At 37.7% G+C, this 14,171-nt stretch overlaps 2 protein-coding genes across 5 annotated transcripts in view; one reads left to right on the top strand and one right to left on the bottom strand.

The window, feature by feature from the left end:
- Positions 1-13,325, top strand: part of LOC110827243 (inactive ubiquitin carboxyl-terminal hydrolase MINDY-4B) — a 27,510-nt gene extending 14,185 nt beyond the window's left edge. For 2 of the 3 annotated variants that reach the window (XM_022058722.2, XM_087346122.1), the window contains one exon: positions 61-2,275. In XM_022058722.2, coding sequence (XP_021914414.1) covers positions 61-109 — 49 coding nt within the window. In that variant the 3' untranslated portion in view covers positions 110-2,275. Of the gene's footprint in view, positions 1-60; positions 2,276-4,144; positions 4,321-11,089 lie in introns of those variants that run through there. The other variant, XR_002542257.2, reaches the window with a different exon arrangement.
- Mccc1 (Methylcrotonoyl-CoA carboxylase 1) lies at positions 2,223-14,171 on the bottom strand. 2 transcript variants are annotated; one of them, XM_022058720.2, is made up of 13 exons: positions 14,030-14,171; positions 13,634-13,811; positions 13,168-13,385; positions 12,027-12,174; positions 11,504-11,737; positions 11,024-11,236; positions 10,313-10,484; positions 10,095-10,216; positions 9,679-9,828; positions 9,254-9,404; positions 8,809-9,002; positions 4,560-4,748; positions 2,223-3,547 (listed from the first exon to the last, which is right to left on the bottom strand). In XM_022058720.2, the coding sequence occupies exons 1-13, from the start codon at positions 14,065-14,067 to the stop codon at positions 3,410-3,412; spliced, it is 2,145 nt and encodes a 714-aa protein (XP_021914412.2). In that variant the 5' UTR covers positions 14,068-14,171; the 3' UTR covers positions 2,223-3,409. The 2 variants fall into 2 exon arrangements, with proteins under 2 accessions (XP_021914412.2, XP_021914413.2); XM_022058721.2 differs by having other exon boundaries at positions 8,809-8,993.

Below are 14,171 nucleotides of genomic sequence, written 5' to 3'. Positions count from 1 at the left end.
GACATGTCGTAAGAGTAATGTCATGAAATATATTCTATGACATGTCATGTCTGATTGCAGGTGGCAAGATGCTCATGTACACTGGACAGGCCCAGCCCCAGTCGCATGATTTATGCCACAGATGTTACTTCAGTGCAACTCTCTGACCTTTCACTAATCCCAGCTGTGATGTTCTGTTCTGACCTTACAAAACGGAACTATAAACAATAGCCCATTAATTGTGTATGCATTGCGTCACTTTCATCTGTATAGAGACGCATAATCTCAGTTCTCTTATTTCAGAGTCAGTACTAGACAAGACTAGTATATATTTTGTTTGCTACAGAGAAATAAATATAAAGCAGGTGAGTGGCAAAGAGGAAGTAGTAATGACCCTCATAATGAGGACACGTGACAGCATTAATTTTGAACTGTACACTTATTCCCTGTCAGTTCATTTCTACTCTAAAGTTAGAAAAATGCGCCAGTTTTCCAGTGTGCGCGTGAGGAAACTGAACAGATTCTCAAAATATTAATACTGGCATCCATTATTAAAACTGAGTAATTCAGGCTTACTTTCCCTTCGGCCCATCCTCGATATCTTGGCATACCACTTTATGCAAAACTTCAAATTTTGTCAATTAAAAATATTTGACAGGTTTTTATCAAATCTAATATTGGGACTTCCTGAATCAAAGAGAAAGTTTTGAATAATATTGGCCAGTTAGGGCTGCCATTTTACTTCAATACCAAAACTAATTTTTAAGTACATTTAATTAAATATAGAACTCTCAAAGAGACGGTAAAAGATCAGTTCGTAATCTCCATTGCAAAACCTTGCCATTTGTATTGTGTAAGTCACATTTTCTTCACTGTACAAAGTGCATGGTAAGAAATAATGAATTTCACAATTTTGAAAGATGTGCTGCAGTGATATAAAAGGAGAGTGACTGTTCCTATACTCAGTAATTCCAAAATAGAGTGTTTTCTCTCTAGAAGTTTTGCTTTGAAACCTAAATTTTGACAAATTTCTGTTGGGTTAAAGTGCAGACTTATGATAATTTAGATGTGAATGTGTGATGTGGTTGATAAACTGCTACTTAACAAGTAACTCCTCCATTGTGGCTGGGCAGCCTGGGTTCAAATCTCAGCTGGGACTCTGGCTATCCTGACAGGTTTTTCATGATTTTCCACAGTTACCCCATGCAAATAACAGGATAGCAGTACTTTGGACCATGTTTCCTTCCACATCTTTCTAATTCATTATTCATTACTCATCCTGTCATTAAATATTGTAGTCATTAGCTGTTGACGTCACAGAATTAACCATAAAATAAAAGACAATCCTCAATGAGAAAGTCTACAGTGCAGATGAAGTCACCCTCTTGCTTTCGTATCTGTGTCCCTGATAGAAAATGAAGAGCACAGATGGCTTACGAAGAGGATCTCGGAAGGAAGACGTAGCAGTGGCCTTTGAAGAATTTAAATCCCAGAGTAATTTCGATGCACTGCTGAGGCTTGCAGCTTGTTGTCTGTGTTGAAATTTTCCATTTGAAGTTGGTTGCCCAGTTATAGGAATCTATCGTATTCTTTTTTTACAATTATGTACTCAGGACATAACAGTAAGACAGTTATTCCTTATGGTCACCTTCCCATTAAAGCCGTGGTTCCTAACTTGTAGACTGCAAAATCTTCTGAGGTATGTGAATTGTTTCAGGAAGTGAAATGGGGAATTTATCGTGTGCCAATATTATTTTAGGCCAATTATGGTTATCAATGTTCTGTTTCTGTTAGAAAGCCAACTTTTGCAGGTGTTCATCACGTTCAAGTGACAAAGTTTCAGATCCACTGCCCTATAAATATACGAACACACGGCCAGTGCCGTCACACTACATTATCAGAGGTCAGAGTCTGCTAATAACATTTCGATACCCAGGTTATCACACTGTCATTCATAATGTAACGAAGTGCCATTTACAAGTTGCATTATTCAAGAATATTAAAGAATACAAACTGCACAAACTAACAGATACAATAATTGCACAAGATCTGTGGTTATGGTTTGATGTGTAAATGGTTTATAAAAACATGCTAAATAGAAGACAGAAGTCCAAGTACCTTCAATGTGACTACATATCATGCTTGTAATGGTTGTGATGTAAGCTGAACAACTGTTGTTGTTGTACTGTTTGTTAATTCATTTATAGAAACTATATGTAATGTAAGAAACTGATTGTCATACATGGATGTTTAAAGAAAAATTCTTTATTTTGGTCTATTAAAAATCTCCAGTTCATACACGTACAAATCCTTATAAAATAGTAAGGTAAAAGATATGTTTTTATAAAGGCAATAATATAAAAATATATATAAAAATAAGTGCTTTAAAGCTTAATTTTAACTATAGAAATAATCCCAAGTAACCTGATATAAAAGTAATGGAGGAAAATTAATAAAACCAATTCAATTTTAACTAGAAACTTTGACAAGACTATGCAGAAAATATTTTAATTGTTTTTGTAATGCCTGTTTCATAAATAATTTGAATTCTGTTGTCTTTTCATCATGTTTTACAGATCTTATAATAAGATTAAGACAGAATACAAGGCCACTGTCAAACATACTCTACCCACCCACTATTTGGAACACATTAAGTGAGGAAATCCATCACTGAGGAAATTTGGTTTGAACCATGGATATAAATGCAAACTGTGAAAAAACTTCAGACTTACATTTGTGTACTGTAAATGTATATCAAATGCTGATTTCACCATACAAAACAAGTCAAACAGGTATTTAACATAAAAATTTGTTAATTACCAGCAGGACATTGTCGACACAGCTACCGACTGTCCAGTTTATATATTTCAGTTAATTTATGTGACAGTAATGGCTATTGAGAAGCAGAGCATGGAAATTTCTGGACACAAAAAATTGTTTCACAATGCCCAACTTATTTTTCAGATATTAATGCTTGCAATATTTTTGCCATTCATTCACATTTAGAAACTATTTAAATGTCCTTTCTTTACAGGGGGGATAAAGAAATAAAAATTTGAAGACAGTTTACTCTTGATTTATTAGGTATTGAGAGATGATATGAACTTTATTAAGTCTTCCGACAAGAGAAACAGCTTGGGCGGCTGAGGTTTAATGCAAAAAAGTAGAAAACCAGAATACAAAATGCCGATTAGCAGCCAAATAGCTCGAGAAATGCTATGGGACTGTAGAGAACTGAATTTGTGCCAACCACAATCAAGGCAGTTATGTTTTGTATGCTCAGATTATAAACAGATATAACATATGGCATATATTGAAAGAGTTATACGACAGAAAATATCCTGCTCATAATGCCAGGCAAGGATTAGTGTCAGCTGTTTCCACGAAAATCTTGTGGTTCTCTTTCGGAAGTTTGAGCAACTTTCCCGCGTCACACAGCATTCGGAACCTCCCCACGATCCTTGCCTTCTTCTCTAAGCTTAACCATAACAGCATTCTTTGATACATTCTCTCCAACACTGCAGTTTATCTTCTCTATCTGGCCATCACGCGGTGCATGGATTACATACTGCAACATACAGCAGTCGTGGGTTAGCTCTGATGGTGATATTAGAGGGGTGCATGGTAGAAGAAAGTGGAAAATTTCAAGAGAATTCCTCTCAGGGTGGCTTCTGTCACAAGTCTGTACGTACTGGCCAAGTATCAAGCCCGGCTCTACTTACACATTTCTGTTGAGGTGTGAGGAGTAGATAATGTTTCTTATAGCCTCTGCTACTCAAAATGACTGGTTTTGGCAATCATTACAACCACGGTGCAGGATGTGTCTATACTTACTTACAAAAACATGGAGTCACTGTTGTACAATCATTAAATCTTTAGTAGAGAAACACTGAGTCATGACATACAGCCATCGTATCTGACACAGAGGAAATTCCAGTGTTAGTTTAAGTAAGGTTACTTTTAACAAGTTTGTGTTTTTAATGGGTTCTTAAATGAGTAAAAAACTGCATGTAACCGTAACAGCTAATTCAGCGTTAAACCAATCATTCTGACATTTACAGTGAATCCCTTTCTAGTGATTTCATAGTAATATGAATTATGAGCACTATCAAAGTAATCATATAATATTTTCCTGCAAGATGATAATTTCTCTTATTGCTTTCAGTTATGGCCTGCTTATTTGGCAAGCTCTAAGGTGGAAGCATCCATCCAGCAAGATCCTGTTCATTCCCAGTGGCATAACGAAAATGGAGGTAGAGAAAGAGCGCATGGCTTGATGTGGACTCCGAGCTACAGCGGACCTTTCATTTTCCACTGTCACAAAGTCTGAACATGACAGAGGTAAGACAAGGTACACAATGAACACAGGAAGCTTCACAGTAATGATTTTAATGATACCTGATTTTGTGTAGATGATGATGAATTAACAACAGAGGCTACTAGCATATCTGTCATATTAATTTTTTTATGTGTTCGTGATAAAAGTTCCTTCGCAAAATCAGTGAGTTCCTCCTTCAGGATTGACATTACACCAGTAAGACTTAAGACTTAATTTGAAAAACATGAAGAAGTAGACATACCTCCATCTTCATAGCAGTTATAATGAACAGAGAGTCTCCAGCCTTGACGACATCGCCAAGTTTAACATATACTTTCTCCACCACTCCTGGCATTGGTGCGACTGCTACATCTCCCCCAGTAGCACCAGCATCATCTATCTCTGCAGATTTGAACTTGGGTACAGGCAAAGAAAACTGGTAGCTACCATCCTACAGCATAAACAAATCAGGAATAGAAAATTCAGGGTTTCAATGACCAGTTATAAAAGTGGTAAATACTCTGTGTGAACAAACACCACTATTTTATTCATATCAGACTATATCATTTCTGCTGTTGCAGATGTTTACATGAAAATGTGTAATTTGTTACAATTCCAGAATTTGAGTACACTCCAGTAAGAGATATAAAAACTTTTTTTTCTTTCTATTTTTTATATTAAAAAAGGATTTTGTCCACTGCTGACTGTAAATATATTTGAAGAATATTTGTCACAGATGTGATTCTGCTTTGACAGTTGTCAAAATACCAATTTCTCTGTTCATCATGATGAAATAATTTTATTTGTACAAATTTAGGAACTTGTTGTCTGTGGGATGGCTGCCTGAAAAATATGGTGGTGACACCTGGGTGTACCAAGAACAATAAACTAACTAACTAGATGGCTTACCGAACCCGAAGGTTCATCACCGAATTAACCAAAGCCCTCCACCGGACCCTGTCCTGGGCCAACAAAATCCAGTTTCCTTCAACTCCTATCTCCCATAGATCCCGCCTGAGATTATCCTCCCATCTACGTCTAGGTCTCCCCAGCGGTCTCTTCCCTTCAGGTTTCCCAACCAGTACCCGGTGCACACCTCTTGTCCCATCCATGCGCGCTACATGTCCCGCCCATCTCACTCTTCTCGACTTAATCACCCTCACAATACTGGGGGAGCAGTACAGATTTTTAAGCTCGTCATTGTGCAGTTTTCTCCACGCCCCATCGTCTTCCCTCTTAGGCCCAAATATCCTCCTCAACACCCGATTCTCAAACACCTGCAATCTGTGTTCCTCCCTCTGAGTGAGAGACCATGTTTCGCACCCATACAAAACAACAGGCAAGATTATTGTTTTGTATACTTTAATTTTCAGGTTCTTAGAAATCAGACGGGAAGACAAAATATTTTGGACTGAGAAGTAGCAAGCATTTCCGGAATTTAGTCTCCTCCTAACTTCCTCACAAGTATCATTTTGATTTGTTATTGTTGTTCCCAAATATTTGAACTTTGTAACCCTTTCAAAGGATTTATTAGCCACCCTAAGATAATTTTGCCCGCCTGTCTTCTGATGACGAGATACTAACATGTACTTAGTTTTTTCTGAATTTACTTCCAGCCCCACTTGTCTACCAGCCTCTAGTAAAACTTCTGCGTTCCTCTTTATTGTATTTATATCGTCCCCCAATAAATTAACATCATCAGCATATGCCAATAGCTGATGTGTCCCATTCAATTGCAAACCCTCCTGCCTACCTTGGACCTTCCTGATGGCGTATTCTAGCGCAAAGTTAAAGAGCAAGGGAGACAAAGCATCTCCTTGTTTTAGACCGTTCTTGATGAGGAATGTCTCAGATACATATTTACCTACTCGAATTTTGCTACAGGTTTCATTTAAGCACATTTTTATTAGACCCACTAGCTTCTTTGGTATACCAAATTCAATAAGAATATTATATAGCACTTCTCTCTTCACAGAGTCATAGGCTTTTTTGAAATCTATAAATAACTGATGTACGGTCCCACCGAACTCCCATTTTTTCTCTAGTATCTGACGAATGCAAAAGATCTGATCAATCGTTGATCTGTTTCGTCTGAACCCACACTGATGATCCCCAATAATTTCATTCGCATATGGGGTTAACCTTGCCAAAAGAATGTTGGATAGAATTTTGTATGAGGTTGATAGCAGCGATATTCCTCGGTAATTACCACACTCAGTCTTGTCCCCCTTCTTATGAATAGGAATAATTATGGATTCCTTCCACTGTTGTGGCATCTCTTCCTTATCCCAAATTAACTGAATAAGCTTATGGATCCTCATATGCAACCCTTTGCCACCTGCTTTAATTAATTTGGCCGGAATCTGGTCAATTCCTGGAGATTTATAACTTTTCAACTTCCCAATGGCTAGTTCCACTTCATCTAAGCTAGGTTCTGGCACCAACAGTTCAGCTGTATGCATTTTAATCTGTCTAATATCACCAGTATCATGAACATTTAAGAGCTCGCTAAAGAAATTTTTCCACCTATTCACAATTTTTATTGGATCTGCAAGCAAATTGCCACTATCATCCTTTACCAAATTGGTCTGGGGTTGATATCCTTTCTTAAAGTTATTAATGCCTCTGTACAGGTCTCTGATGTTTTTTTCCTTATTATTTGTCTCAAGTTCAGCAATTTTGCCCTTCAGGTATTCCCTTTTCTTAGTCCTAAAGGTTCTACTAGCCTCACGTCTCACGTTACATAGATTATCCGCATTTGTTTTGTTTGGGTTCTGCAACCATTGAAATTTTGTTTGCTTCCTTCGATCTATTAATTTTGAACATTCTTCATCAAACCACGGTTTATTTTGCTTTCTCCTGTAGTATCCTAGTTTCTCTTTTGCTGAAATTTTGATGCAGTTTCTGACATTTTCCCACTCCCTGTTGATGTCCACACTTTCATTATCCTCATTTGCCTCTAAAATTTGAAACCTATTCGAAATTTCAACTTGATATTGTTCCTTTGCCTCTCCCTCACTTAATTTTTTCAAATCAAATCTTTCTGTGTCAAAATTTTGTTTAGTTCGTCTACTTACTGAAAGCCGCTCCCTCACTTTTGCTACCACCAGATAATGATCAGTGTCGCAATCTGCTCCTCTGAATGATCTCACATCAATTACATTTGTCTGCCTTCTCTTATCTACTAAAACATGATCTATTTGATTGTGTGTTCTGCCATCTGGAGAAGTCCAAGTGTATTTATGAACATCACGGTGTGGAAATTTTGTACTTTTTACAATTAAATCTTTTGACGCAGCGAAGGTTACTGCTCTAAGACCGTTATCATTACTAAGTGCATGGAGACTCTCGCTGCCTATTGTGGGTTTGAAGATATCCTCCCTCCCAATTTTTGCATTGAAATCTCCTAGCAGAATTTTCATGTGATACTTGCCAAATGTATCAAATACTGATTCCAATTCTTCATAAAAGCTATCCTTGATATCATCGCTTTTGTCTTCAGTTGGGGCATGAACATTAAGGACAATGATGTCGCACCAACGTCCTTCCAAAATTACGTAAGACAACCTGTCACTAACAAATTCTACTCTCTTAACTGCTGCCCTAATTCTGCTATGAACAAAAAAACCCGTCCCTAGCTGATGATTGTCATTCCCCTTTCCATAGAAAAATGTAAAATTGTCCACTGGGATCATGCCCTCCCCCTCCCATCGCACTTCCTGCACTGCCACTAAGTCTAACTTATAATTCCCTAATTCCCTACACACTGATTTCAGTGCCCCAGCCCTATAGAGGCTCCTAATGTTCCAAGTACCAAATCTCATGTCCTTTTTCAATTGCCGTGGTCGTGCCAAAGAGTCCGTCCTGATCCAAGGCTTGGTTGATTTTTTCGTAACACATATTTTTTTAAAGGTGAAAGGTTGTTAGCCCTACACCCAACCCCCAACTTGGAGGACCAGGGTATCACTCTTAGTCTAGCGCATCTCCTTAGACCTGTCCGGCTTGGGTGACCCTACCATGAGCCGAAGCTCAGGCCGGCATAGCCCTAAGGGTCATTTGAGCACGCAAGCCTCCTCACCCGGCAGATTGCCTTCGACAAGGTGGTGATACCTTCGAGAAGGTACCAAGAACAATAAGATTCAAAAATAAAAACCAAACTTGTGTAGTTGCCCACATTGGAAGCATGCGTTTCAAAAAATAAAATTCATTTGGGTGCTGTATCTCGCTTTAGTGAAGTGTGTTATGTGACTGAGCAGCAAATTTACCTTTACAGGTAATCAAAAACTATTTTGAACCAAAGTTTTTGAGTCAAATAAGAGCTGTTTTAGATGTACAATTCTTTTTAATGTCATTTCATGACTGAGACATTTTTTATGGAGTGTGAGAACATGTGTGATTGCATACTGAAAGGATGAATGGTGATATCAGGAAAACTAAACAGACTTCATGCTATCAGTCTACAAGGAAATCATATCCCATCTACAGACAAGGGACTGGCTTTGCACTATTACCCTTGTGAACAGATGGACATCAGTGGGGGTGATGACCACGTGGGATTTGACGACCTTCTTATCCATATGACAGATGAGTTCCAGTCTGTTATTAGACATTGACAGAGTCCCTGACACGTCGAGTTGCTCCTCTGCGCCACTGACCCTCACTAAGAAGCCTTCTCGTTTCTTATAGGTCACCTGTGCTGTAACAACTGTCACATATTTTATATCAGATGTGGTTAAATGTGACAGCGACACAAAATATTAAAGGCAGTCGTAATGTACCTATAATGGATGTTATAACACTTCTGCAGAAGTTTCAGTGTGAATCATTTCTAACTGTTTGGTGCATGCTCTAAACATTATGAAAATACGTTCTGGGAAGAACAATTGATGTCTGCTTATTTAAATGCTTTACTATATAATCCTTAGGGAAGATGTTTTGCATCATTTGATTGCATACCTTCTTTTCCACATCTGAAACTGAAATCACGAACCAACAGGTGATTGAGTCGCATGCCAATTTCTGAAAAAAATGGACTGAAAGGATCTTGGGACGCTGAAGCAGCTTTCTGAGCCTCAAGTTGCTCATTCAGCACGACCACCAGGACTGCCTGGAAAGAGACAGTCTCTGAGAAACTGCTGTACAGGTTGGAGCTTGAATTTCAATGTGAATACATTTGGGAACTGCTTACTGGGCTGAAACCACAACAGTATGTCAGATCACACAATTCATCGCCCTGATGACGGAGGCAGCGAGTACCTCTGAAACATTGGTAAACACCTACCATACTACACAGCGCAACAACCCAGAAGACAGAAACCTTCAGATTTTATTTTGTGTGATAAAACATATGTAAAATGCAAGGAATGCTTAGAAATTGTTACCTGGATGACAATGTGATCAGGTGGAGACTTGTGTCCCAGCAGTTCTGAGCGATGATGCTCTATGAAGTTTGTGTGGACATTACCAGAGATGAACTCACTGTGCTTGCAGAGATCCAATAAGAAGTCCACATTTGTGTCCACACCCACAATCTTTACATAAAAAAATGTTATTAAACTGCTGTAAAATCATAATATAAGCACGTGTAGTTGGCCAGTCTTGCAGTTTGTCCCAAATATATTGGGTATGAGAGGAAGGAAAGAACACATGAGCTTAGGGGAACGAAGTTACAACTACAACAGAAAAATCACCAGATTTTTCATCAAAACTGTGAAGTTTTCCATTGAAAGTTTATACACAGATGTTCAGTTGAATTCTGTGAATGCTCATTAGGTATAATGTACCTGCTATCACTCACATTGTAGTCAGCAAGCTGAGTCCTCATCTTTATGAGGGCATCTGTTCGATCCTTGCCCCAGACAATTAACTTCGCAATCATGGGATCATAGTACACCGATACCTCATCACCTTGTCGAACGCCTGCAGATAACACGATCGAAATTAATGGAACAAATAATAAAACACAAAACAAACAAAGATTGATGAGCTATTACTGCTAAGGTAACATTGACGTACCTGTCTCCACACGGACATCTGCACTTGGTACTGGTGTAGCCAAATAATGCAGAGGTCCTGCAAGGGGCATAAAGTTGTTGCTAGGACTTTCGGCATATATGCGAGCCTCAAACGCATGGCCCCGGAGATAAATCTCCTCCTGTGTCAGGGGCAGCTTTTCTCCAGCAGCCACCTGTGAACCACAAGCTGTTTATTGATAGGTTAGGTTCTCGTAAATGTTGTTGAACATTAATCTGCATCACATCAAAACTGAGTTATTTTTGGTTCCCCATTACTATGAAAACGAGAGTTTGTATTTTCAAATCTCCTTTAATTTCTCAGTCATTATTATGCTACAAGTCAAAGTGTTTGTACGTATTTTCCTGCGTTATATGTTGTCTACAGGTTGCACAGGTCATTCTTGTTCATCTTGTAATATATTGTGACAAGGTACTACTCCTGTCATGCCAGATTCCTAATATAATGGAGGCAGAGAAAGAGTTTTAACTATTGTGTCAGAGTAAGGAAGAAAAAATTATATGATGCAAAATATTGTATTCTCTCATAAATTAACATACTCCAAACAATTACATGAGTCAAAATGGTATATTGGTAGTTAATAATACCAGATATTCCATCCATAATCTTGCAGTGTTGTCAACACATATATTATCTCTTGTCAGTTTTTTGATAAGCTTAATAAATTATGAAATATAAATTAAGAAGCCTGACCCTGAACTGCCATTCAACAAGATCAGTGTTGGTCACCATCTCTGTCACGGCGTGTTCTACTTGCAGGCGAGTGTTCATTTCCATGAAATGAAATGTGTGGGAGTGGCGATCCAGAATGAACTCCACAGTGCCTGCTCCTACGTAGCCCACCGCACAAGCTGCCTTCACTGCTGACTCTCCAAGTTCAGCCCGCAGAGATTCTGACAAATTAGGCTGCAGAAATATCAGCATGTTAAAAGGATAAAGCTTATCTAGGTGGTAATACTTTCACACACAGTAGTCAATTACCTCTCTAATATATTATAATATACTGTCATGAAAAATATGCATTTCTGACTGTATCGGGTTGTCACATATTAAAAAAATTCTAAATATAAAATAGTAATAATGGTGACAGGAAACTTTTGCCCTAGTATCAGATTTAAGTAGCGCATGTTACAGTTAACTATGCTGCATCTGACACGTTTGTGAAAAACTCACAGCTGGAGCCTCCTCAATGATCTTCTGATGTCTGCGTTGCACACTGCAGTCACGTTCAAACAAGTGAACACAGTTACCATGATGATCTCCAAATATCTGCACCTCAACATGCCTTGGTTCTACCACAAATTTCTCTAGAAGCACTGCTTGGTCAGCAAATGACTTGAGTGCTTCATGCCTGGCCAACTCCAGCTGTGACTCAAACTCTGAGGCTGTGAATGCAACCCTCATGCCCTGAAACATCAACATACTTTCTCTTTTAAGACTAAATCTCTTTAACCCTTTAAACATGAATCAAATATGAACCAAAGTAAACTTTGGTTCAGAGTTTGCAATAATGCACAGCAAAGTATATAATATAAATTACCACAGAGATATCTTACTAAAGGTGCCCTCTTTCCATAAAATTTCAACACAAAAATTATGTAGATATATCTGTTGGTTCCCCTGCACATACTACATGCCCAGTCCATCAATATTAGAAGAATAGGCAAAGTAATATTATAACATAAATAAGGCATACCTTCCCTCCACCACCAAGAACAGCTTTGATCATTACTGGGAATCCAATGTTCTCAGCTTCCTGTTTTAGTTTAGCCATGGACTGGTCATCGCCATGGTAACCTTCAATGACAGGCACCCCTGCTGCTGACATTATAGATTTTGAAGCGCTGCATAACCCACAATACATAACACAGAATAATCACAAAGTCAAAATTCATGGATATTATAATGCAAGTTGGCACCTGAAGCCTTGTTCGGATGATTCTATCTTCATTTCCAGATTTCTTTGTGCAAACTTAACCCCTACCAAAGTTTACATTTTGAGCATGTGGAAAATACCAGGTTCGAAATCTGTATTATGCTGTAGGTCCCTCTGCTGGTTATCATTCTTACCGCAATCCACAATCTTTCTCCTTGGTGTTCCCACTTCATAATTGCATTCCTTTGCCCTAGATACTAGAAAGTTTAGAAAGACCACAGCTGAAGTATATTTCCACAGTATTATAAACCTACCTGTTTTTATCTATGCTACAGTGAGGGAGAGGAAAAGGTTTGGTGGTGATGGTGGTTTTTCTTTTGTCATTTTGTTCTGTGTTCTACAAAACTCAGTTTCCCTCCTTCTTAGTCCCCAGAGGTCTATTGATGGTTTCCATATCAATAAAATTAATCCTGGTATATTATTCCCTAAATAAAAATGTCTTCTCAGTAATTTTGTTTCCTTCCCTGTTCCGCATTAGAACAAGACACAGAAAGAATGATGAAAATTTAAGTCTATAATAATTTACAGTTATAAATTTTTATGCCTGCTAAGTGAACCATCTGTTGATCTAATAAATACTTAATATTTAAATTATTTCATAAAGATCTACAATATTCACATGAAACATAATTTTCATATGCTGTGTATTTAAATATCTTCCAGTCTCAGCTAATGAAGATCTTATTCTGTCAGTAAAAATAAAAGTCTTTAATATTAAATTTTATTAAAACAAAACATGGCTTTCAGGAGCTTATGCATGTCACCCAGACATAGTGTTCCTGTAACCTATTATTGTTTTGTTTAATGTAAGGAAAGCATCAAAATAATGCAGAGGTTCCAACAAGTACAAAGAAAATTGTAATATCCACATACTCAAGTATTTAGTGCTATTACATTTCACCTTTTAATTCCCATGTCTCTTATAGCATTGGCTGGTGGACCAACAAATATAATATCCGATTTATGGCAGAGTTCAGCAAATTCTGTGTTCTCTGACAGAAAGCCATATCCAGGATGGATGGCCTGGCAACCAGAACATTTTGCAATGTCAATAATCTTCTCTCTCCTGAGGTAACTCTCCTGAGATGGTGGTAGTCCAATGTTGTATGCTTCATCGGCCTAGGATAATAAATTCGTTCAGAACATACTTAGGGTTAGATTAGAAAATAAAGTAAAGAAGTATGCTCTGGGCAAAGCATGAATTTTTAGATCATCTTCTGTTTACTATTTTTCATTATTAACTTCTCCCAGTTCCCTTCACTGTTGTGTATTTACATGGAACCAAGTCAGGATGCCATTAATTACAAATCCTCACTATTATATTTGTGTGGAAGAACAAGAAGGAAGAAAATGTCTGAATCAGATACCATTTCCACATGTGCTGCACTGGTGTCAGCATCACTGTAGACGGCCACTGTTTGTATTCCTAATTTCTTGGCAGTCCTCATCACTCGACAAGCAATCTCCCCTCGATTGGCAACCAAAACCTTTCTGATTTGAACATAGTTTGAGGCTGAGCGCCATGGTTGGGTTTGAAGGAATACACTGTAATGCAGAAAATTACAATGAATATATCTATTAAGCCTTAATTTAATATTTAACATTTCTCGGTAAGAAAGTGTTTATATTTCATAACTCTTCAACTGCATTATTTTCTTGGAATTACTGTTAATAACCAGGTATGGTTTCTTACACATTGTTGATTGTAGTATGTAAATAATAGTTCTGTTTGATGTTTTTAGGTTAGGGTTTGTATCCTTTACCATTTTGAAAGTAGTTTTCCTCTGCTCTTCAAAGTCATTTGAATATTTGGTATGTTCTGCTTTATACACAACCTAGTAAACAAGTATGTAACTCAATTAAGAATAAGTGCAGGTGATATTAACAACTTAATATTCAAATACC

Source organism: Zootermopsis nevadensis, unplaced genomic scaffold, assembly GCF_977971745.1.
Source record: "Zootermopsis nevadensis isolate Lab colony 2312 unplaced genomic scaffold, Znev_1.0 Znev_ptg000010l, whole genome shotgun sequence".
Taxonomy (NCBI): Eukaryota; Metazoa; Arthropoda; class Insecta; order Blattodea; family Termopsidae; genus Zootermopsis; species Zootermopsis nevadensis.
Note: the sequence above shows the minus strand (reverse complement) of the source record. Positions and strands in the feature narration are given on the sequence as shown.